We start from the raw sequence: 23,331 nt of genomic DNA, 5'->3' as shown, positions 1-23,331 counted from the left end.
ACTCTCCAAAGGGAAGCAAAATTAGCACTGATTGCAGCCAATTCAGAAGGATATGTCTTTTGCAAATGGCACTTTTTGTTCAAAGAAGGTAATTAGGAGAGAGCCCTGTAATAAGAGGCTTTGGAAGGACTCTAATGTAAGGGGATTTCTTCTTTTCTGAGAGGTAATTGCAGGAGGAGGGGTTCTTCACCTTATATTTAGACATTGAGGTAGGGTGGACCAGGTCACCTGCAGAGCAGCACGGGTCGGGGGGAGTTTATTTGGTAACATAAGGAAATATTCTCTCTTTTTCTTTAACTGTAATATGAGGGGATAATTAATATGTAGCTTCTTTGCATTATTGTGAAAATCATGAAAGGTGTTAGATATGTAGCAGAATGTATGCATTACCTAAATACTACACAACACTGAGGGGTAAACATGCACATCCTCTATCTTTGCAAAAATCGGTGTTGGCATTTGACAGTGAGCTGTGTTTGTAGTGACAATATTTGCCTGGCATACAGTATGTGCTCAATAAATGATCACTTTTATTATTATTATAAAATGGGAAATAAGGAAAGTTTACGAATAGCACAACTTTAAGGCATTTGAATGTCCACTCAGCATCTCATCTGCATTAGTCTTATTCTGTCACAGATGCCTTCTTAGTAAGACTTATTCTGAAATAATAGAGAGCTTTGGTGGAAGCTTACTAAACATTTTTTCTGAGCAAACTTCTATTTAGAGGGAATCTGCCTTAAATTGTTCCAGAGAGCTCTGTATTCCATTTTCTGTCCTCAGAATAATCAGGCTCCCCTGTTCCTTTCTTCTGGGCAGTGTTGTGAATTGTCATGCATATTTAAATAGCTGGAATTCATGGAGTACACCAAGCATTTTTCTCAAAGTGCTTGGTGTTTGCCATAAAATTTGTGTTTGCCATAAAATTTAGGGCTGTGTGGGGTTTGATATAATTTCTTGCTTGCCCATTGGGATATTATAATCAATGTGGAAAGATTCTATACGTTTTGGTCCAATATTGTCCGAGGATTCATCTTGACTGTTGTGTAGGCATTTACTTCTATTTGACAACTTGGTATTTCTTCAAATCCTTTGTGTCCATTCATGAGGGCGATGGTTTCATTGGAACACTGCAGTCACCAGGGAGAAGGCCCTGTGCTCTTCCCTGATAGGCTGGCTTTCCCTCTGCCTCCTGTTGCTATGGTGCCAGCAGAGTAACTTCCTTGCCCTGCACATGCAGAAGGCTCAGTCTCCATGGATACCCCACTCTGAGACTGTACTCTACTGAGATATGAGCTGCACACACTGTATTTCTGCAAAAGACATACCCCAGCCTGTGCTGGGAGGCTGTTTGCAGAGGCAATGTTTGCCATGAAAGTCTATGGAGCTTACCTTCTAAGTAAGTAGTATTAGTCACAGTAAGTAAATAATTATATTGGATCACAGAGGCTAGACTCTGTGTGTGTGTGTGTGTGTGTGTGTGTGTGTGTGTAAGTTAGTTGTGGTAGGCCAAAATGGAGCCTAAAGCAAGTTTTCATCTTCACCTCTCAGATACTCTGAATGCATGGTCGTATAACTAAACTTTAAAAAATATACACGTGTTATTTTAAATACTTTTTGTCATTTATCAGTCTATTTGTGCAATTGTAAGTCAATTTGATGCCAAAATGAAAAAGACTGACCATTGGCAATTACATTTAGAATGCTCTTCCAACCATGAGCATTGCATGTTGCATTTGTAAATGAAAAGCCTGGCCTTACCAGTGGTGTGGTAAGGGAACAGATGAACACAGCCACAATTAACGCTAATTGGCACTGCACATAGTTTGAAGTGGGCCTCTGTGTAGGCTGAAACACGATGTATTTATTATCAAGAGAGAGCCTGTTCGTGTGATTAGGAAAGGGAATACCCATGTCTGCCTGATTACCATGAAAATTACTCAGAACACATCTCTCTGGCCAGTTTTAATTTACTTTTCTCACATGGCATCCAGTAGAAATTCTGAAACAGTTAATGTTCATGGAATTGGGATGTGGAACATTTTTATTTTTATTAACTAATTTGACCTAACACTTCCTCTTTACTCTACATTCCAAGAGCATAAAGGTTGGGTTTGTAGTGTTGTAAAACACATGAGTCATCTTAAAGTACTTTTCATCTGCTGGGCAAATGATTAATGCCTGTGGTGGTAAAATTAATTAGTAGAAACAAAAGAAATACTATGTTTATGGTAACTCCAACTTTAGTTCGGTAACTTTAAAATTGTGTAAAATTAAGATATTTAGATTGTTCACATATATAGCTGACATCTGGCAGCTCTAAACAAAAAGCAAAACATATACTATATTAGTATAAGAGAAATTCATCTTTAATCATATAAAAAAGTGAACACAGCATTATGCTAGATTGTTAACTTTGTTTACTTTTTTATGCTCATGACTACTTAGGCAAAGGGCATACTGTTTTTATGTCATCTTTTCCAACGGTTAGTCATGGCTCAATTTTAATTGCTAGAACAGTGAAAAGATACCACCCTTTGAGAATGTGAATGTACCAAGGACTACTCTGTCCCTGGCTTTGTCACTGGGGTCAAACTTTAGGTGATTAACTTAATATTTCATAAGTATAATTCTAACAGTAGATGGAATAGCAGACAAACATGGGTGTGTGAGAAATTCTATAGAGATCATGATTTTGGAGCCCTGGAAACCATGTGGATGACACTTTCTCCAAATTTTTACTGCACTAACAGTATAAAGCCCCATATCCCTTTCTCAGTGGATCTGCAATGAAGTCCCCTGCCCACCTCTAAAAACCAGCATAGTATGGGATTTCTTTTTAACCTCAAAATATCTGACTCTTTTCTCTAAAACTTTTCTTTCCTCTATGTAGTGGAGATAGTAAGAGTACCCCTCACATAAGGCTGCTTTGAAAATTCAGTGAAATAATCAATGGCATATGGCATACAAAAAAATTAACTTCTATTGTATTGTGATTACTATAAACGTTATCATCATTTTTACAATGCCTGGTAGTCAAGGGAGGCATTAGCTAATAGCTTGAACAATTCTTTGTTTCAATTTGATTCAGCCTATCAAATTTCTTATCAAGTACTTACTAAGAATCTACTATGTGCTTAACATTTTGATGGGAATTGTGGGATTTTATGTACATGAGAATGTACCTAACAAAAAGTGAAATATACAGTAGTGATTTTTGTTTCCTTTTCAAATGTGTGACTTTGTTGTTTTGCTAAATAGCTATATATATATATGTATGTATGTATGTATATATATGAAATTGTTTTGCTATTAACAAAATGGGTAAGATACCACAGTCTGAGCCATAGCATAAGTCTAGTTAATATTTACAACTTGAATTTAAAATGTGATGATTAAAATCTAGGTTCAAATATTAAGTTCTTTTTTTTCCTGAAAGGATTTCCATGACGTAGTTTGAAAAAAAGCAATTTCATTTTTCATTAGATTCAAAGTTTGGGGAATGATGGGAGAGGAGGAGATGGGAAATTATTGATTAATCTGTATAAAAATAGGCCCCATGCTGGGATTTTTCCTTTTGCACTAATTCTGTGTGACATCTGAGCCAAAAAAATACATAAAACCAATGCCATATGTGCTGAGCCTGCTGGTGCTTATTTTAAAACGCATGAAGAGTTGACCCAGATTATATTTTGCAGCTTTATATTTATTTTAATGCCACTTTAATTTCCACTTCTTCTGGCATATTCTCTTCTTTCCTTCTGTTTTCCCTGGAAAGAACGTGGCATGTGCACCAAGGACTATACCAAGTCACTTGAATGAAAAAAAGGAGCAGGGTGGTAGCATTTGTAGGATGTAGTTTAAAATGAGGTCTTGAGAGGCTGGGAACTTGGAATCAATGTATGTTCATACATGCTGAATATGTTTAGCTAAACATAATTTCAGATGCAATATCACTCAGATGGCCTAGCTAGAATAAGCCTTCTATTTTAAAGTTGCAATGGAACAATTAAATCCTTAGCAATATCCCCACTAGCATGGTGACTTTTACTTATATTCTGCTAGTCTGTGAACAAAATAATGCCCCACTTTCTATTCCATTGTTATTAGTCACGCATGCACATGCTCTGATGGTGCACAGTTCGTCAGTTGCTTGCTGGTACCTGGTGCTTCTGTCATGATATTCGGGTCATATCTGGGGAGCTTTCTGAGGTCTCAGCTGACGTTTCTATTTGTTGCATCCTTTTCCATCAGGAGAGTTTGTGGCACTTTCAGAGTAAGGGATGCTTCCTTGTCTTACATGGCAGCAACATTATTCAGGGAAACTGGATCTTCCTGAGTGTTTGGCTTCTTGTACTCACCTCTGAGGTTGAGATAGGCAGGCTCTGTGAGCCTCTGCCAGGAAGATCTGATTTCTGCCGAGACTACTGGCGGGCCTGACTGTTCTTGAAAGATGAAGGCTATGCCTGTATCCGATACTGGGTTACTGCCTGACATCCAATGCCTTTTCCCTCATCGTTAGAGGAAGAAGTGAAAGATCCAAGCCACGAGCTTAGAAGCACTAGTGCATAGAGGGCAAAGGTTTAGAATCTGCAGATTGCTCCATAGCCTCCTATACTGCCCAGCCCAGAGAACCAGGGACAGTAAAGGGATTTTTCCCATGCAACACTGGGTCATTCTCAAGTTTTGGATAAGATTCTCCAACTCAGCATTTCCACCCTTCCTTTTCTTCTCAGTCTCAGCTACCATTTAAAAGAACTGAACCTGGTAATGCTACTCATTTGTTTTTTTAAACGAATGTTTATTAATGTGCTAGGCAGTGACCAGGCACTGGGTACAACAATAAACTAGGGGATCCCTGTATGTTGTGATATGTTTCAGGAGGAAGCGTAGTGTCCAGTGGGAGCCCAGAGGATGACCATGTTACCTAGACTCTGGGGTCTGGGAAGGGTCCCAGGAAAAGTAATGCAATATTGATACTTATAAAGGGTAAAACTGTATTTTTAAGGCAAAGACACTTAGGGATTTGAACTTCACATGCAATCATTGTTAACTTAAATACTATGTATGCCCTTAGAGGCAGTGTTTTTTTTTAAATTCTATTGTTATGGTAACCATGTTATATTTAATAATAATTTTTTAGATGGCTCTTTTCTCTACTAGAATGTGAACCTGTCTAGGAATAAGATCATGTTTTCTTTTTTCTTTCTTTTCTTCTTTCTCTCCTTCTCTCTTTCTTTATTACTCTCTGATAAGCATTTGTTTTAAATTCAGTTTTGCTGCTTCCCTTATTTCTTTATAAATACTACATATAATGTGATGCATAAAGAGAATGTATGTGACATATGCGTGAGCTGGGTAGAATAATAATAAAGCAAAACTTGTGATTTCACCTTCCACTTTAAGATTTACCACCAGGGAAGCTGCCTGCACACTCCTCCCAGATCCTATTCTCTGACTACCCCAGGGGTAACCACTGTACTGAAATGTGTGTTTTAACATTTCCTTGCACTTTAAAAATAATGTTACCAGCTTACATATGTGCCCTTTACAATATGTTGGGGGGTATTTTCAAAACTACTGTTTCCAAAGCCTGCTTATTCCCTTGTTTTTACTGCCATGCAAACACTCTTTGATGGTCCTAAAAAGAGTGGCCTTGATTTATTTTTCGTAATACTCTGCTTTGCTTTTCCATTTTATTTTGGTTTTTCACAGAACATTGTGGGCTGGAGAGGGAAGGGGTGGAGAAAGTAGAGAACACTGAGTACACTTGAATTTAAAAGTTAACTTGTGTAGGGGGGTGGGGCAGAGTAGCTGGGCAAGCAAAGGGTTGGCCTGGGAACATGTGCTTTGTGCCAGATGTCACTGAGAGTGAGATCCTGGGGAAGGTTCCACTAAAGGAGTCCAAGGAAATGCAGAGCATAATTTGTGAGCAGAGCAAAATCCAATTGTGAGTATGCTTCATTCATTTTAAGTGCTATAAACCACACCAGGATTTGTAGAAAATGTTTTTGGAAGGATGAGTGGGAGTTCAAAAACATTTTGTTCAGAAGCTTGAGAGTTAGAATAATTTTCAATTGATAGACAATGGTATGAGGTGAAATGTTGTTGCTTGCTGCTGGAGACAGAGCTCTTTGCCTCTTGTCGGCTTCCGCCCCAGCTCGAGAAGGAAGACAGAAGTAGGAACGAGGCATCCCAGTGCATGTCCCCTCCTGGGGCAGACACTGGGCTCTGTGGTCCTTGCACAGGTGTCCCAAGGCAGGCGTGCAGGAGCTGTTCCGCCTGCTTTCCACCTGCTTTCCTGTGACCACATCACCTGATCCAGGCATTTCTCTGTTGTGCTGCCAGGACTTATCTTGGAAATATTTTCTTGTGACTTCATTATTCTGTTTCTCCCTTTCTCATTTGAGTTCCTTGAACACATGTCAGGGTTAAAAACAACCCCAACACCACTAAGCCTTCCATTTCTCCATTTGCTTTTGTTCTCACACTCCCTACAGATGCCAGAAATTGCCAGAATTTACCCAGCTTATTTGTTTTATTGTATTGATGTTTGTGCTTGCAAATGAAATTTACATTAAAGATTACACAGACACCTGTAATCCCAGCACTTTGGGAGGCCAAAGTGGGTGGATCGCTTGAGGTCAGGAGTTCGAGACCAGCCTGGTCAACATGATGAAACCTGTCTCTACCAAAAATGCAAAAATTAACTGGGTGTGGTGGCATGCTCCTGTAGTCACAATTACTCAGGAGGCTGAGGCAGAAGGATCACCTGAGCCCAGGAGGCAGAGGTTGTAGAGAGCCGAGTTTATGCCACTACACTCCAGCCTGGATGATGGGAGTGAAACCCTGTCTCAAAAAAAAAAAAAAAAAAAAAAAAAAAAAAAAAAAAATTACACAGAGGTGAAATCTAGTATTGATCTTGGAGTACCTCAATCCATTCTTATCAGATTATCCAATTCTTCACAAATTCTTCAGGCAATATATAAGAGACATTGTTCTTTTCATTTGATTGAGATATTTCCCATTTTGTTTGCTTTTCCAAACATACGTATCTCCACTCAATTGTTCTTTTATGTGGGTAGCACTGCAGTCAAGCATATGGCATAAGATAAAGGTGTTTTTTAATGTTTAACTTGACTTTATCCTTTTTCTATTTTTAATCATTTTGTCCATCTGGAGTGTCAAATGATTTTGAACCCATACAGTTAATTTTGTGGAACCTAAGAGCTACCTGGAAAGGGTCTCCTTTTTCAGCATTCCTTTTCCCTTACCTTATGACCCATCTCCAAACTGTAACAGTCACCTGAATTCCCCACCAGACTCCAGTCTCTCCTTCAGATATTGCTGTCATGTTGTCTTCATAAAGCATCACTGTTCATGTTACCACCCCAAACAAAACTCATTATGGTTCTCTCTTGCCTTCAGTATGTCATAGTTCCCTCTTGCCCATAGCATAATTTTTGTATTTTTCAACTCTCTGGTTACAACTCACCTTTTTGGCTGCATTTTCTCATATGATCACTATATTCTAGCCATACAAGGGACTCCATATATGTACTAAACATACCCTGTGTTTTTCTTCCTCTGTGTTTTAGTTCATGTGATCTCTTTCACCCAAGGTCAACTCCTGTCCATGCCCCCAACACTATATTCTTCCTGGTGTATCAGGGCCATCTCAAGTGTCATCTCTCCCATGACATATTCCCCTGCCCTCATCCCTTCACCCTAGCTAAGAAGATTTCTTCCTCCTCTGTGTTTTCTGGGTGCCCGCCCTCTCTGTTTGCACTCATTGTATTCTGCCTTATATCCTGGTTGTTTGTCTGTATAGTCTAACTCCTCCTAGGAAACCCTTGAGCATTGGAACTGTTTCTCCATGCCTCCCCCATCCAGTGCCTTAGCCTAGGAAGTGTTTAACGCATAGTTGAGATGGACTAGATTGAACATTGTTGTCTGGTTTCCTGATCTTAGATCTTTGTGAATTCTGATCACAAGGATCAAGCAGAGTGATGTCAGACAAGCCAGCTCTGCTGCTTAGTAGCTCTGTGATTTGGGGTGAGTCTCAGCATCACTCAGAACTTTGGTTTCCTGGTCTTTACTTGTATGTCTTTGGGAGGAAGGATTAAAGGAAATAGCAGCTGTAGAGTTCTTGACAGAGTAGGCTCTGAGTCCACAGTGGCTAGTGGCATTATTATCTGATGCTGTCATCCGATGCATTAGTTATCCCTTCAAGGTTTTGTGTAATCAGGAGTCTGCCGCCAACACCATACCATCCATGATTTCATTCATGTCATTAATAAAGCATGTTAAATAGGATATGGACAACACCAGGGCCAGGTGATGTGTTACTAGAGATTTCCCTAGAGGTTGACAGACAGTCCATTTGTCAACATCCCGTGGGTACTTGACTGTGCTATCACCCAATGCACACATGTCGACCTTGTTCATAAGAGTATCCTAAGTGTTTGCATTAAACGTCTGCTGAACTCCAAATATGTGATGTATGTGGCCATGATAACTCCTTCAGAAAAGGAAGTGCAGATTGTTTTTCACATCTGACCCAGTGAACTCCTGCTGGCTCCTTCTTGCCTTATTAAAGGACTTTCTCTACAATTTTACTGGAGATCAACACCAAACAGCAGTTTGTGATTTTCAGAATTTATCTTTTCTCTACGTTCATGACCTGCAGACTTTTTGCCCATTTCCAATCTTCTACCTCCCATCCTTTCCAGTTTCTCAAAGTTAATGATACCATTTCTGCAATCATATATGTAAGTTCTTTTGGTACCTTTCTTCCCTCATTCATTAAATATTCTTCTGAGTCTCCTATAAGCCAGGCTCTGTGCTCTTGGCTCTGGGGATGCAGTGATGAACAAGACAGAGGTCTTTGCAGTTAGCGTGGTTTTTGCATGCTGGTATCCTGGGCTGAAAACTTGACTTTTAAGAGGTTTGGGCATAGAGGCTGGAAGTAGGAGTGGAAGGGAGTATTTTTGTCTTAATTGGAAATAACACCAGTCTGTCAATCCAACCTAAAGGGCAAAATAGGAGAAAGAGGAGCTATCCCTAAATGCCAATGGTGGAGAAACTTTTAATGCTGTGAAATAACATTTCAAAACAACAGCACCTACTCTGTGCTAAACCCTGTGTGACACATGGGGATACAAAAGAACATGCCCTCAAGGAGCTGACAAGCATACTGGAAAATATGTTAAAGCAAACAGGCAATTGCAGTGCAATGTGATAAATACTTGTTAAATTCTGGGTGGGGTCAGATAAAGGAGGGCCACCTAATCCCCTTCCTGAAGGAAGTAAAGCTCAAGGCTAAACTGAGACCTGAAGAACAGGTAGTAGTTAGCCAAGCCCAGAGGGATGGGAAAATAATCCAGCTAGAGGGAACAGCATGTGTGAAAACTGGGAGTCTAGAGGCTATCGTGCCTCCTTCAGGAAACTGTGAATGGTTCCATTGGCAGTGGTTATGGTATGACAGTCTGAAGAGATTATGGAGGGTTTGTAAATCATGCTAAAGAGTTTGGACTTTATGGACACAGGGTGCCATTGAGGAGTTTCAACAAGGGAATTGCCTAATGAGGTTTCTTCTCTGGAGTAGTGTGGAAGACAAACTGCTCAGGGCCACAAGGAGCAGCTGGGCACAGTGTAATGCTGTTTCAGTAATTCTGGGTGAGAAATGATGATGGCCTCAGGTGGAGCATTCAGGATGGGAAAGAGCAGACAGATGACACAGTTACTAAACAGACAGATTTGAAAACAAGAAGCATTTGTTGTAGTGATTTCACAACATTACTGTGCGTAGAAGATCACCTGGGCAATTTGTGAAAATGGATTATGAGGCTGACTTAAAGAAATTTCAATCAGCAGATCTGGAGTATGAGTCAAGAATCTGTATTTTTAACAAAGAGGCCAGGTGATACTGATGCAGGTGGTCCTCAGACTGTACCATAAAAACCCCTATCTATTTGATGTTTCAAATGGCAACACTTCTTTAAAATGTATTTCTATTATGTTAACTTTTTGCTTAAGAATGAAGATTCAATCCTATTATCTTTGTTGAAAGTAGATGAATGACACAGCCCCAGGGTTTACTGTGCAAAGGCAGCCTCCTTGCTAGTATAGTCTGTGTTCACTAATTGTTTGCTCTCTGGTGGGGGATACAGAATAGAGTAGTGATGATTTTGTTAAGACTTTTTATTGCAGGTTGTTCGTAAATGTGTTTTCAAAGGTTTCAGTGTGCCCCTTGCAAGAGCAAGCAAACACTTTGGGTGGGATGGGGGGTGAGGGTGGCAAAATTGCCCCAAGTTTTGAAGTTCCATGCAGGTATACTTTCCTGGTGTTTAAGGCATATTTTGAATCTTATTGTGATGTTTCAGATCTCCACATAAGGGCTGTGTGACCTTCAGCAACTTACCTGTTGTCTACTTTCCTCACCTGTAAAATAGGAATAATAATTGTACCTCTTTCATATGCTTGATATGAAGATTCAATGAGAATGCCTGTAAGGCACTTTGAACAGGGTGTGAACATAACAAGCCATTTCTAACTATTCCTGAGAGAAACTAGGTCATCTACAACTTATCACTTGTATTTAGAGTTTAGTCACTTAATAAATACCTTTCCTTCTTAAATCACATTACTTAGATAGTCTACAGTGCCCATATGGAAGAATTATTAGAAAAATTTAGTGTTTAGCAGCACACATACCAAACACGTGGATAAGTAGGCTAATGATGATGATGATGATGAGTATTTACTGTGCACTTACAGTAGTTCATATTATGGCGTTTAATTCTCACAAAAATTCCATGTGATAGGTATTCTTTTAGTCCCTTTTTACAGTGAGTAAACTTAGGCATAGAGAGGTTAAGTGATTGCCTGAGGTCACACTGTCATTAATGAAAGAGTGGATATTTGAGCCCTGAATCTGCTGATGCTAGCACCTGCTCTTAACCACAGCTGTTAAAAACATATTGTCAATTACATGCAGCATGGTTAGTACCACTCAGTATTATGCCAAGTAAATTAAGCAGTTCACTCATTTTGGATGTGAAATATGTAAAGATGTTCCCAAAATATATACTACAGTGTGTATCTGTATGTCAAATTACAGTCAAGCCGGCTGCTCTCACTTTGTCAGAGGCAGCCATTCAGGAAGCTGCTGGGGGATCTCAGGCATAGGCCTGTCTTAGGGCAGTGGTCCTCAAACTTTAGCATCCATATTCCTGGAGGGCTTATTAAAACATATATTACTGGGTCTCACCTCTACCCATAAGTTATTTAATCTTACAGAATGTCACCTCTGCTCCTAAATTAGTCATCTTCTCATTCTTCTGAAACAGTGACTCTCAAAGAGTGGCTCCAAACCAGCAGCATCAGCACCACCTGGGAAACATGTTTCTGACTCACTGAGGATGGTTTAAAATCTATCCCATAATTGCCTGACTCGCTCAACAGACATTTAACTTCACAAAGACATTTTGAAGTGATAAGTCATCAGCTCTAACACATAGATGCTTAGATAAAAATCAAAAGATAGAAATTTTTACTTTGCCTGTAACATCTAAAAAGCATAGCAGTTACTTCCTCATATAGACTCAAAAAAATTTTTTTTGAGACAGGGCCTTACTCTGTCACCCAGGCTGGAGTGCAGTGGCATGCTCATGGCTCACTGCAGCCTCAACCTCCAGGGCTCAATTGATCTTCCCACCTCAGTCCCCCGAGTAGTGGGACTATAAGCGCATGCCACCACGCCTGGCTAATTTTTTTTTTTTTTTCAGAGATGGGGTTTTACCATTTTACCCAGGCTGGTCTCGAACCCCTGGGCTCAATTGATCTGCCTATCTCAGCCTCCCAAAGTGCTGGGATTACAGACGGGAGCCACTGCACCCAGCTTTAATATAGAGACTTAACTGGTGGCTTCTCTGTCTCCAAAACAGTGGGGCTTGCCTTAAAATGAAGATCTTTTCTTCGCTTGCAACTTGGAATTAGGCCTTGGAATTAGGAACAAGTTCTGGGCTGCATTAAACACCAGCACATACCATCAGGGAAGCTTTCCCCCATCACTCTTCCTCCCCATTTTGGGACAAGAGGTTTCTCCCTCGATGAGGTTGTATGCATAATCCAGCAACTCTGGGTCAGCTTCTCATGTTCATGGGCCCATCTCCTTGCCAAGTCTTAAGTACAGGGTTGTGAAGTGACCTAAGCCAAACTCAACAGGGCATCAAGTAATTCCTGATCTTTGAGGGCTATTCAGGGTCAGAGCTACCATGAGACAACGGGTCATCTTAGGCATATTGGACCCTAAAATTGGAATAAGGTAAAACAGAGATTCTAGTTTTACTTTTACTCTTCATAACTACTTTTAATTATTCATAATGATAGGAAGAAGGGTAAAAGTACAAATCTGTAAGGACAGGTGATCCACAGAGCATTTCTTTTTGCCTATGGAATACATTATTAAGAGTAGATTTCCTCTTGATTTTTCTTCTTAGACTCTGGAAATGCAAATACATGTTTATCAGAATGGAAAATCTAGCTAAATGAGTAACTGGAATAAAGTCAACTCATTTTCTCATTATCGGGAGAATGAAGTATAAATTATGGATAAAGATCACACACTCTAATATTATGTAGCAGTCAAATGAACACACTACAACTATATGGAGAATTTTTGCAATATAATATTGAATGAAAATTGTCCCAAAAGATTTTATATACATCATGATAACCTATTTTATTTTAAAAAGTTAAAAACAAATAAAACAAAAATCCTCAAATTCTACCTTTTAAAAATACATAGATGTGATCATTCTTTGTAAAAGTGAACGCAAGGAAATGGTGAACAGGGGATAAGATAAAGGAAGACCATATAAATGCATGTAAGTTAGTGTCACTGTTCTAGTTTTTGTGATGGATTGGTGGTTTCTTCATTTATTATATTAAACATAAACAAAACATAAATACCTAAACAGAGCAGTCAGTAAATAAATAAATTAAAGATAGCCTTGCATGGGCCAATGATGACAGAATGTCAAAAACCAAGAATTATGATTAATCCAGTTCTTTGTATCTGAGACTCTTTTAAAAAATACATTGAGAGAACAACTTTCTAGGTCATAGAGAAAATAATGAAATGTCACTCACGTATAGAAAAATAGTTCCATGCTTAGTTTCGTATGGCACTCTCTGACCTGCCACTTCCTCACCTCACACATGTCAGCAGGTTCAGCCTCTAAATGGAGATCAAGAAGGGCACGGATCAGTAGACCATTAAGGGTTGTCAGTGGAATCACTTCAGACAGAATTGTGGCTGTAGGATCCCTAGAATAGGAAAAATACGTGCTTCCTTTTCTTTCATTTTCACCTCTCTGAGTAAGGTAATATGTTTGCATATTTTATTAGAGAAGTGAAAGTGGGAATTTTAGAAAATGAAAAAGACCTGTGTGTCAAATATGAGCAACTCTTAACCTGACCAGTGGCAACCACTGGGACCTGTGTCTAAGGAAGGTTTTAAATTCGCCTGCCTCCAAGTTCCCTTTATTGCCTCATTCCCTGCTGTTGCTTCTAATTCTTTCAGCATTACCATCTCTGTGTGCTGTTCCCTTCACACTGTGCTGTCTCCACAGCTCTGCATGCTACAGTCCTGAATTGTTGTAAATGGCTTCAAAACCTGGCTAGTTCAGTGTGCCTCCTCCATGAAGTCTTCATGCTTCCAGCAGGAAACAGTCTTTCCCATTGTTGACCTCTCTTAGCACCTAACTTGAGTCCCTCCTAAGACATTTGCCTCTCTCTGAAGGCAGGACTATGGTCTCAGCCCACGTGTGCTAGCAAAAAGCTGGAGAACACACAAATATGAACTGATGTGGAGATAACAGCTCTCACCATGTGTTATTCGTGAGCCACAGACCCTATAAGAAGGGTTGGGTCATTAGCTCCCTGTTGTTTAGTGTGCTGCAGGCCTTCCTGTGAAATTGGGATATTCAGTCAATACAGCTAAGGAGGATTTACTCACTGACTTATAATCTAAAAGAAGAATTTTTACCATCCTCTGCCAGGACCATCTTTTATTTTTTTTATTTTCATGCTTGTTTTGAATCCTTTCTTGCCACTCACACTACACAACAGCCTCGCCTCATTTCTTGTCACTGTTCTAAGTTCTTCCAGATTTTGGCCTCACATGTTTTGGGACCTTGATATGGTTCAAAGAGGGTAATCATAAGAAGAAAAGTAAAAAATAATAGTGAAATTTTAAAGTGCTTACTGAGTGCCAGCACTATTTTTACATGTTTTACATATATTATCTTACATCATCCTTACAACAACTCTATGAAATAGATACTATTATTATTCTCCTTTCATAGAAAAAAATGAAGCTCAGAGAGCTTGTCTTTCCCCAGGTCACACAGCTAGTAACTGAAACTACTAAACCATATTATTTTTAAAAAGGCAAAGAGAAATAACTTCATAGAGACTGAAAGCACAAGTGAGAAAGAGAGAGGAGGGTGAAAGCATGTCAAGATATTGGAAGGGGAGCATGGTTGAGTCCAGTGTCAGAACTCTGCTCTGTTTAAATGCAGTGGAGGTGGAGGTCAGTGCTACTGAGAAAATCCAGGGAGTGAGCCACGTGCGAGACATATGCAACCTTCCTGACACTCTGAGTGCCACTGCCAAGGGAAGAAAGGAACCTGTGGGTTGAGAAGATGGTGTGTCCTGGAAGTTGTCACACAGTGAGGATGAAGATGGGGGTTGAATGGTCAAGGTTGTTAGGTCTTAGAGTCAATTAAGAAAAGCCATGTTTAAGTACAGAAGTGAGTTTTTAAAAAAAAATTATTTTAGGGCCCCATTGGATGTCTTGGCAACGAGTTGTGAATTATGTCATCTGTTTCCCAGTAAGTGGGTGTTTTATTCCATTTGTGGTCTAGAATTGCAAGCAGACAGCACCACCTCACTGAGATGAAGAAGAGTGGAGAATGAGGTGACTCCAAAACATTCTCATCTTTTCCTTCTCCCTTATATTCTGGACTGAGTCATAGACTTAAATCCTAGCCCTGTCCTGACCTTCTGTCTTTCCTGGTGTCTCACTCCCCATTTTTCTCTCCCAGTCCTTCATCACCTCCTTCCTCCCCTATGAATGCCTCCTGCAATGACACCCCTGCTCCGCACCCAGCACCACCATTAGTGCTGCTCTTCCTGATGTAGGTTTTCCTGCCAGACAGGAGGGCAGGCATCTCATTTTGGTAAACACTGGATAAATGCTTCTCCTTAAATAGAAGCAGCAGGCTTTCCAGCTAGTTCTTTTAAGGGGGCAGAAATTCAGTTCACTTCAGTAAATTTGACAAGAAATCAAAGATAAGTCCCATGTACAAGTCTGTAAAATACTTCAGGGAGGATTTGCTCTGTTATTACTTGGTCCCCAACATAATGAGCTAGGATGACGTTTATGACCACGGTGGATGTAACCTTTCCCAGACCTGTTGGGTGAAAGGCAGTGGGGGAAGGGCTGCCCGTTGGACATGCCTGCCACTGGAGTGGTTCCTGAGCTGAGTCAGTGTGGGAGATGATGAATGCCTGTGTGTAGTTCCTTTGATGCTGTGAAGCATGTCTGCCATGGAAAATTCAGGTTGGCACTGATGGAATAACCCCAGTGCAGGGTATGCTGGATTGTGAAATGTTATTTCTCTGCTGAATGGCATTTGACACGTTCAACAGCACACTGGTTGGCTCCTTCTCTTTTACAACAGGATTATGAGGACTTTGAACCATGAACCAACTGTTAAGTGTCCTACTAGCTTTGCAAACCAACATTTGTGTACATGAGTTTGGCTGGAACTGGCCCAGTTTCAAACAACCTGTGCCTTATGTACATTCTGTCTTTCCCTCCAGTCCTCTGATAATGTATTCACTCCAGGCAAGTGTTTCTGGAGAGCCGTGGGGGTACAGATCATTCTGTAGATTAAATTCTTCTCTCCTGTGCACTTTGCCCGTGAATTTCTTCCTCTTCCTTTTGCTGGCCTGTCTGTCTTCATTTCTGCTCACTCATTGTTCACATCGCACTGAAGAAAGCTCTTGCAATTTGACAGAACTTGGAGAGAAAGTCCAGGCACTTTTTTACCTTTGGAGCTCTCTTCCTCACAATATGGTTCATGGACCACCTGCTGCACAATCAGCTATAGTAATTATCAAAAATGCAGATGCCTGGGCCACCCTCCTCCCAGATCTTCTGAACTGGAATTTTTGTGAGAGTTTCCCAGAAATCTGCACTATTATTAAACTTCCCAGATAAATCTTCATGCACAGTTAGGTTTAGGAACCACTGCATTATTAATAATAATTTTAAGATTCGTATTTATGAGTGTGTCAAGCACTTTCTATGCATTAACTCAATTCATTTTCACAGCAACCCAATGGGATGGGAATCATTATCTTTGCACTTAAAACAGGATTTGACACATGGCAGGTGCTCAATAACTTTTTGCTAAATAAATAATAAATTAACCTTTTAAAATGTATGTGTATACATATATAAGTAAGGCTTAGATAAGTTAAAAAAAACTTGGTCAAGATACACAACTAGTGACAGGTGGAGCTGGGCTTTATAGCTACTTCTGGTCAGAAACTTTCACTTCTCCTTGTTTATTGAAGTTTCTTTACACCCTCTTTGCTTATCATTTCTCTGATTCACTCTTCTTGTTCAGCAGATGGGTCACCTGTATTTCTGCTTAGACAGGTAGCTGAGCCAGCCCAAGGTACAGGAGTGAACTGGGTGGTGTTGCCTCTGACCCTCTTGGCCTCCTTAAGGCCTCCTCCCTTTCTCAGATCTTCCAAGCTACCTAGCTCAGGAGACTGGGCCCTGCAAAGATGAGAGCTGCAGTAAACCTACTAGTATTTCCCCTGGGACTTTCAGAAGGCAGAGTTCTAAACCACAAGAGACTCTAGAACTTTTTGGAGGCGTCCATGGGGAGTCTCTTTTAGAATCAGGATCTTTGGAAACATCTTATTGTACACACACACACAAAGAAAGAGAATTAAAAAACAGAAACATGCTCTTTGCTGAACAATGGCAAAGGGAAAACCACCTTTTGTAAAGAGTAATTATAAAAATGTATGAGTAGAAAAAAGCATTTCCTATTATAGGTCTTTTTAAGGGATAGATGTAATCAAGACCTTTTTTGAGAAGCCATCTTCTGGCCTTTGGGCCACTGTACCAGTAGTTTCAGCTAAAATGGTACTATTAAGGGCTTGCTGTATGCCAGGCATTGTTCTAATTTCTTTGCATGTTTCACCTGAATTTCCATAATCTTTTAGCAATTCTTAATATTAATAACCTCATCCCTATTTTATGGATGAGGATACTAAGGCAGAGAGAGGGTAAATTCATTCCTCGAGGCACCACAGAGAGCAAGTAGAGGAGCCAAGATTCAAACCCAGGTGTCTCAACTCCAGAACTCTTTTAATACTACATAATATGGTGTGACTACTCTTATTATAAAAAATTTCCCTTAAAAATTTACATTTTTTTAAAAGGAAAAAATGGATTGTTCATACATCAGTGCACTCCTATATATAGTTTATAATACGAATAATGTGCACATGGTTAGAGAAGCCAAATTGCTCAGAAAGATAATAAAATGAAAATAAGAGTCTCTTTATATTCACACTTTCCTGTTCCCAAGAGACACCGCTATTAACAGATCATTTTATCCCTCAAGAAAAATGTTCTGTGCATATGGCAGGTTACATATTATCTAAAGATTTATTCACAAAAAAAGCAGACTTGCCATACCCACTTTTCTGCATCTTGTTTTTCTCATCTAGTAACAGGTGTTTGATATCTTTTCACTTCGACACACCCAGGATTATGTCACTCCTTTTCACGATGGCGGAGTATTCTCTTAGGCTGCTGCTATACCACCTGATTTAACCAGTCACTGTCGATGGACAACTAGGTTGTCTTTTTGGATCCTTATGTGCAGAATAAATTCCTAGCAGTACAGTTTTCTTTTTTATGCATGTAGCATAGTTCACACTCTTACTAACTCTGTTTTCACAAACCCTTAATGGAGCTGGTATTATCAGACTCTTTTGCCTATCAGATAGATGAAAACAGTCTCCTTACCTTCATTTATATTTTTAGTGGTGTTGATAAATTATATGGCTTTTCATGAATATCAGCCATTTGTTTTTCTTTTTCTTTCATCTGCCTAATATGTCCTTGGCCCATTTTTCTGTTAGTTTTTTTTTTTTTCTAATTTTATGAGCTTCTGGTAAATTAAGGAGATGAACCTTTTATCATGTGTTGGAAATATTTTTTCAATGTATCTATTTGTCTTTGACCTTGCTATTTTCCCATAAGCAGTTTCATTTCATATAGTTGATTTATCAATACAAATTATTCACTTCTAAATACTTTAAGTTTGAACTTCTCTTCTTTTGTGTTTAGCTGTTTATGTGTGTGTGTGTGTTATTTTAAGTATATGGCAGCTCCATCAATTAAACATCAATCAGAATGAAGAAAACTATTTTCTGAAACTATAATATAAATGGAAATTACATTTACAATTTTTCAAGAATACTTTTATTCTCAAAATGCAAAAAAAAAAAAAAAACACCTGTATATGTATCTTATCAATGTATGGCTCTTAACCAAATATTCCCTTTCTGAGATAAATACCTATATGGGGTTCAGGAAAGTAATTTGCAAAAACTAAAACAAAAACCCTTTTTAGGCTGTGAAGCGTTTCTTGGATACCTTGGCTGGGCCCCCCAAGCCTTAGCAGTTAAGAGTCCGTTCTACTGAATGTACTTTAGAGCAGCTTCTTTTAATAGTGTCTTCTATAATTGTGTGTGTCCGTTGCTCCTGCTGCTCCTTAATAGCTGTGCTTAGCTTCAGTGAAAATGGTTCCTCTCTCCTCCCTGGAGACCTGTAAATTTAAAAATCTGTGTATTTTGGGGGGATGGGTGGAGAAGGAGGATGGGAGAGAAGAGTGGGAACTAGGTGGGTTTTTTTAAAAAAATTTACTGCCTCTATTTGAGGTGGTCCAACCTGAATTAATTTGATAGCTTTGCAGTGATAAAAGATAAGAGAGGGCTTGGGGTTACTTAAATCAGTGTTTTAGAATGGCTTAATACTGCTTAGTAGATCTCAGGATTGTTCTATACTGTGATGTTCTGATGTATGAGGACTGCTCCATATCTTGAAAACAGGCAAAATTAATAATGTCCTAAGAGACCAGATTACAGGCAGTGCTTTAAAAATAAGTCTAGTTAGTTATCAGTTTGGGCACGTATTCTTTTTGTTTTCATTTTTCCTTCCTTTTCTAATTCCCTGGCGTTAGCATACATGCACAGAACGCTTATTATCCTAACGTTATAAATAAAAGGAATATCTCTCAAAAGAGTTCAGCAGTGCTATGAAAACAAAAAACTGCCAGAACTTCTGGAGGCCACTGGGCATAGGTTCTTGAGAGTTGGAAAAGTGCCTTCTGCAGCAGGATGCTTAGTCACCAAGTGTTTGGCATCAGAGCATTATCTTAAAGGTCATCAAATTCATCCTGTCTGTTCAGTCCTGGGATAACACTCCACTAACCTGGCAGCTGATCGAAAACAATATTGATGAGGAACAAAGACTGTTGATGAGGATGACATTCATTCTTTACAAGCAACCCATGAAGCAGGTGCTATGAGTATCATCTTTATTTAACCAATTAGGAAACTGGGACACAGAGAAGTGAAGTAACTTGGCTAAAACTTTCCACCTAATATGGGTTAGGAGCAGGCTTTGAATCCAGGCTGTCTAGCTGAGGTCCTACGTTTTTTTTTTGTTTGTTTTGTTTTTTGTTTTTGTTTTATTTTTTGAGACAGAGTCTTGCTCTGTCACCCAGGCTGGAGTGCAGTGGCATGATCTTGGCTCACTGCAACCTCCGACTCCCTGGTTCAAGCAATTCTCCTGCCTCAGCTTCCCAAGTAGCTAGGATTACAGGCGCTCACCACCACACCCAGCTAATTTTTGTATTTTTAGTAGAGACAGGGTTTTGCCATGTTGGCCAGGCTGGTTTCGAACTCCTGACCTCAGGTGATCCACCCACCTTGGCCTCCCAAAGTGCTGGGATTACAAGCATGAGTCACCATGCCCAGCCGAGTTTCTATGTTTTTAGGTTAGGTACTCTGTGCGTGATTTTAATAACCCCAAAGAGCACTGAAAACAATACCTTAGTTGCATACACTGTTTAAAGGAAATGAATAAAGAATGCCTCTCCTTCCTTGTATCTTTGTTGCCAACTAATAGATAAATGGCGGCGGGGGCGGGGGGTGTGATTGGTCTCCAGCTTTTCTCTTAGTTATTTTGCTTAGTACATGAAGAAAGTATATCAGATGATGTATTACATTTAGCTTTCCTGTGTATCCCTTAAAAAGAGTTCACTGATTTTTACACTGCATTCACCAGGTTACGTTTTTTAAATTCATGAACTGAAATAGTTGTGAAGTAGTATATACGTTTTTCACTATCGTACTATTCAAATAGGCCTGAATACAGCTGCAGGGACCCGAATGTGCCTTCTAATCTCTTTCAGATGTACAGAAGGTAAGAGAGGAAAGTGCTGAAACAAGGTGACCTTAGGCCCTGCAAATACATAAAAGTCAGTATATTGAGTTCCAGTAGCAATAAAATATAGAACAAAGTTGTCCTTTCAGTTCAGAGAACATAATTACCACAGATCAGAAGCACCATGGGGTAACAATGGATTTTCCGCAATTATCTGTTCCTGTTCTAGAATTTCTGCTTTTAGGCAAGCAGTTCAATTATAGTCGATGGGCTTTTGTGAAAGGAATGAAAGCTGAGTGTTTTTCAGAGTAATAATTTCACATTAGAAAATAATGTCTTAAACCTGATGGCTGTAACTGAAGGATCTATTTTTGAAAATCGCCTACCTTTATCATTTAATAACCAACCTGATAATTTACTAGCAAACAAAGCTGGTTGAGTTAGGCCGTCAGGAATCTCATGCTGCTGGACTGCATTACCAATCATGAATCCTTCAGATTGTAAACTACTACAGTTTAACCAGTGTATTCCTTAGAGTCAACTGATTAAGTTTGGGGAGCTTCTAGGAGCTCATTACATCATTAGACAAAGTCTCTGCAATCCAGAAGGAATAGCTGGTCTCAGTTCTGATAAACTACCATGCTAATCTTCCCAGAATTCTACTGGGAGCCAGGAGTCACTGCTGTCATTTGGCTAATGGGTCATTCTTGGTCTCTTTCCTAGAGACCTGGACTTCCTAGAGGCTGGAGTTCCTGAGAGCTCCTGGAAACCAGGGAAAGGATTTTTTCTTCTCTCTGCCTTGTGATTACCTAACTTCCTCTCTAGCAAAACTAACAGAGGCCATCAGAAAGAGAAATCTGTTCCCTAGTAGGCCAGAGTCTGGCCACATCTTGTACCTATGGTTCATGTTGACCTTTTAGGGAGATGGTAATGTATAGTTTCTTTAAGAACTTCTCCTGTTCCCCTGCTTCTTCCTACTGCCTTTCTGAGGACAAAGCATAGTATGGGAGAAGTAGCATGAAGATTTGGTCCTGGACAGGATTTATCACCTATAAGCTTCAGACAAACAGCTTCAGTTTTCTCAATAGTAAAATAGTGAGATTAATGTCTATTTTACAAAGATGTCAATATTAAATAATATATAGCATAGAAAGTATCGTGAACAGGGCCTAGGACCTAGTAAACACTCAATAAATAGCCATTGTTATGATAATTATTGTTCACTGCTTGTTAGAAAATCAAGGATTAGGCTATTCATATTTTCTTTAGCTCAGAAATGTGAGCTGGCTCTGGGTTCTAGACCAGAAAAGGCACAAATTGTGTGGTAGGAGTTGAGCAACAAGGTCAAATTAAACTGTATACCTAGACTTATTTTTCAGAAGCACATGGTACTTCACGTTTTTAAAAAATTCTTTTTCTTCTTCTCATTGTCTAGCTTGCCTCTTCCACCTCCCCTCACTTCCCCAGGCAGTGTATGGGAATGTTTCCATTATTACTCTTTCAGAACTACATATTTTTGTTAGAATGAATTTATATAAATTATTTTACTGCACAGCATATTTATAATTACACACCCACCTGTAGTCTGTACTCAAAGTATCATGTGATCTTTGCAAACTAATGAACATCCCTACCTGTAATCCCACCCTGAAGCTAAAATTCCAAATTTCAGTGTAATTTACAGGTTCTATCACTGTTAAATTTCTGCTTTTCTGTTAAGGATCTCTTCTTTAAAGAAAAACCAAAACTGCAGTCAGAGAAAGTCAGTCCTCAGATAGTGCCAGTGCAGCAGTTTGGGAGCCCAGGCTTTGCTCTTTCCTGACTGCCTCTCATTGGTTAACTGTCTCCAAACCTAACTTGCCAAATTGAAGTATGAGTAGCTGACTACAGAAGCCCAAAGATAAACTCTCTTGGAAAAACTACTCTTGGACTGATAAGTATTTTATTTTTCTTTTGCTTGAAATAGGGTGAGCCCGTTGTTGTGGAGTGAGAGCCTCACATACGGGAGAACAGTGCATTTCTTGATGCACTTGGGTCACTGTTGACAGTGTCTGCAGGAAGACTGGCCTCTTTATGAAACCAGCCTTACTGTGCATCTTAGCTGTGTTTATGAAATGATGTTCTTGTACTGGGCCTTCTCTTGACTGCTTTGAGGAAAATGCTGTGAGCCTGGAAGCCCTGGAATCTTGGCACTTGCCAATAGTGTGCAAACGCAGGGAGCAGGGACCTGGAAGGCAGGGAACTGGCCAGTGTGCTCTCTAGTTTCCTTTCCCTCACGCTTCTCTCTCCCCTGTTGTTTTTCAGGTAGTGAAGCTGATTTTAGCTCCTCGAGCAGCACAGGCAGCATTTCCGCTCCTGAGGTCCATATGTCGACTGCGGGAAGCAAGCGGTCTTCTTCTTCACGCAAGTAGGCACCATCTCCTGCTCTGTAATTAAGACGCTTTACACAGGTGACTCACCTGCACCTGTGCATCTGTAGAACCACCCGGATTACTGTCCGTTCATATTTTATTATTCAGTGAGGCTTTTTGTTTTTTTACAGTGATTTTAAATTGGTAGTTTTTCCTGTCTTGCCAACTGTGGTCACATGGCTCACCTGTGTTTGTCCATCCATGGCTGTCTCCCATCCACCCCTTGACTCTATGCCCACTCCTCCTTCTGTCCCTTCTCTCTTTCCCTTACTTACCTGTGTACTCATCTGCATAGGAAGCTAGTGGTCTCCCACTTCCCTCCTACCTCCCCTCTGTGAATCTATGAGTCTCTTAGCTGTGAAGCCT

General features: G+C 39.8%; 1 protein-coding gene across 11 annotated transcripts in view; it reads left to right on the top strand.

The window, feature by feature from the left end:
• Window positions 1–23,331, top strand: part of SYBU (syntabulin) — a 117,523-nt gene that overhangs the window by 82,489 nt on the left and 11,703 nt on the right. For 9 of the 11 annotated variants that reach the window (XM_528216.8, XM_009455808.5, XM_009455812.5 and 6 more), the window contains one exon: window positions 22,859–22,961. In XM_528216.8, the coding sequence (XP_528216.3) occupies window positions 22,859–22,961 (103 nt within the window). Of the gene's footprint in view, window positions 1–1,188; window positions 1,400–5,846; window positions 5,951–22,858; window positions 22,962–23,331 lie in introns of those variants that run through there. The other 2 variants (XM_009455815.4, XM_054656943.2) reach the window with 2 other exon arrangements.

Source organism: Pan troglodytes, chromosome 7 (assembly GCF_028858775.2).
Source record: "Pan troglodytes isolate AG18354 chromosome 7, NHGRI_mPanTro3-v2.0_pri, whole genome shotgun sequence".
Taxonomy (NCBI): domain Eukaryota; kingdom Metazoa; phylum Chordata; class Mammalia; order Primates; family Hominidae; genus Pan; species Pan troglodytes.
Note: the sequence above shows the minus strand (reverse complement) of the source record. Positions and strands in the feature narration are given on the sequence as shown.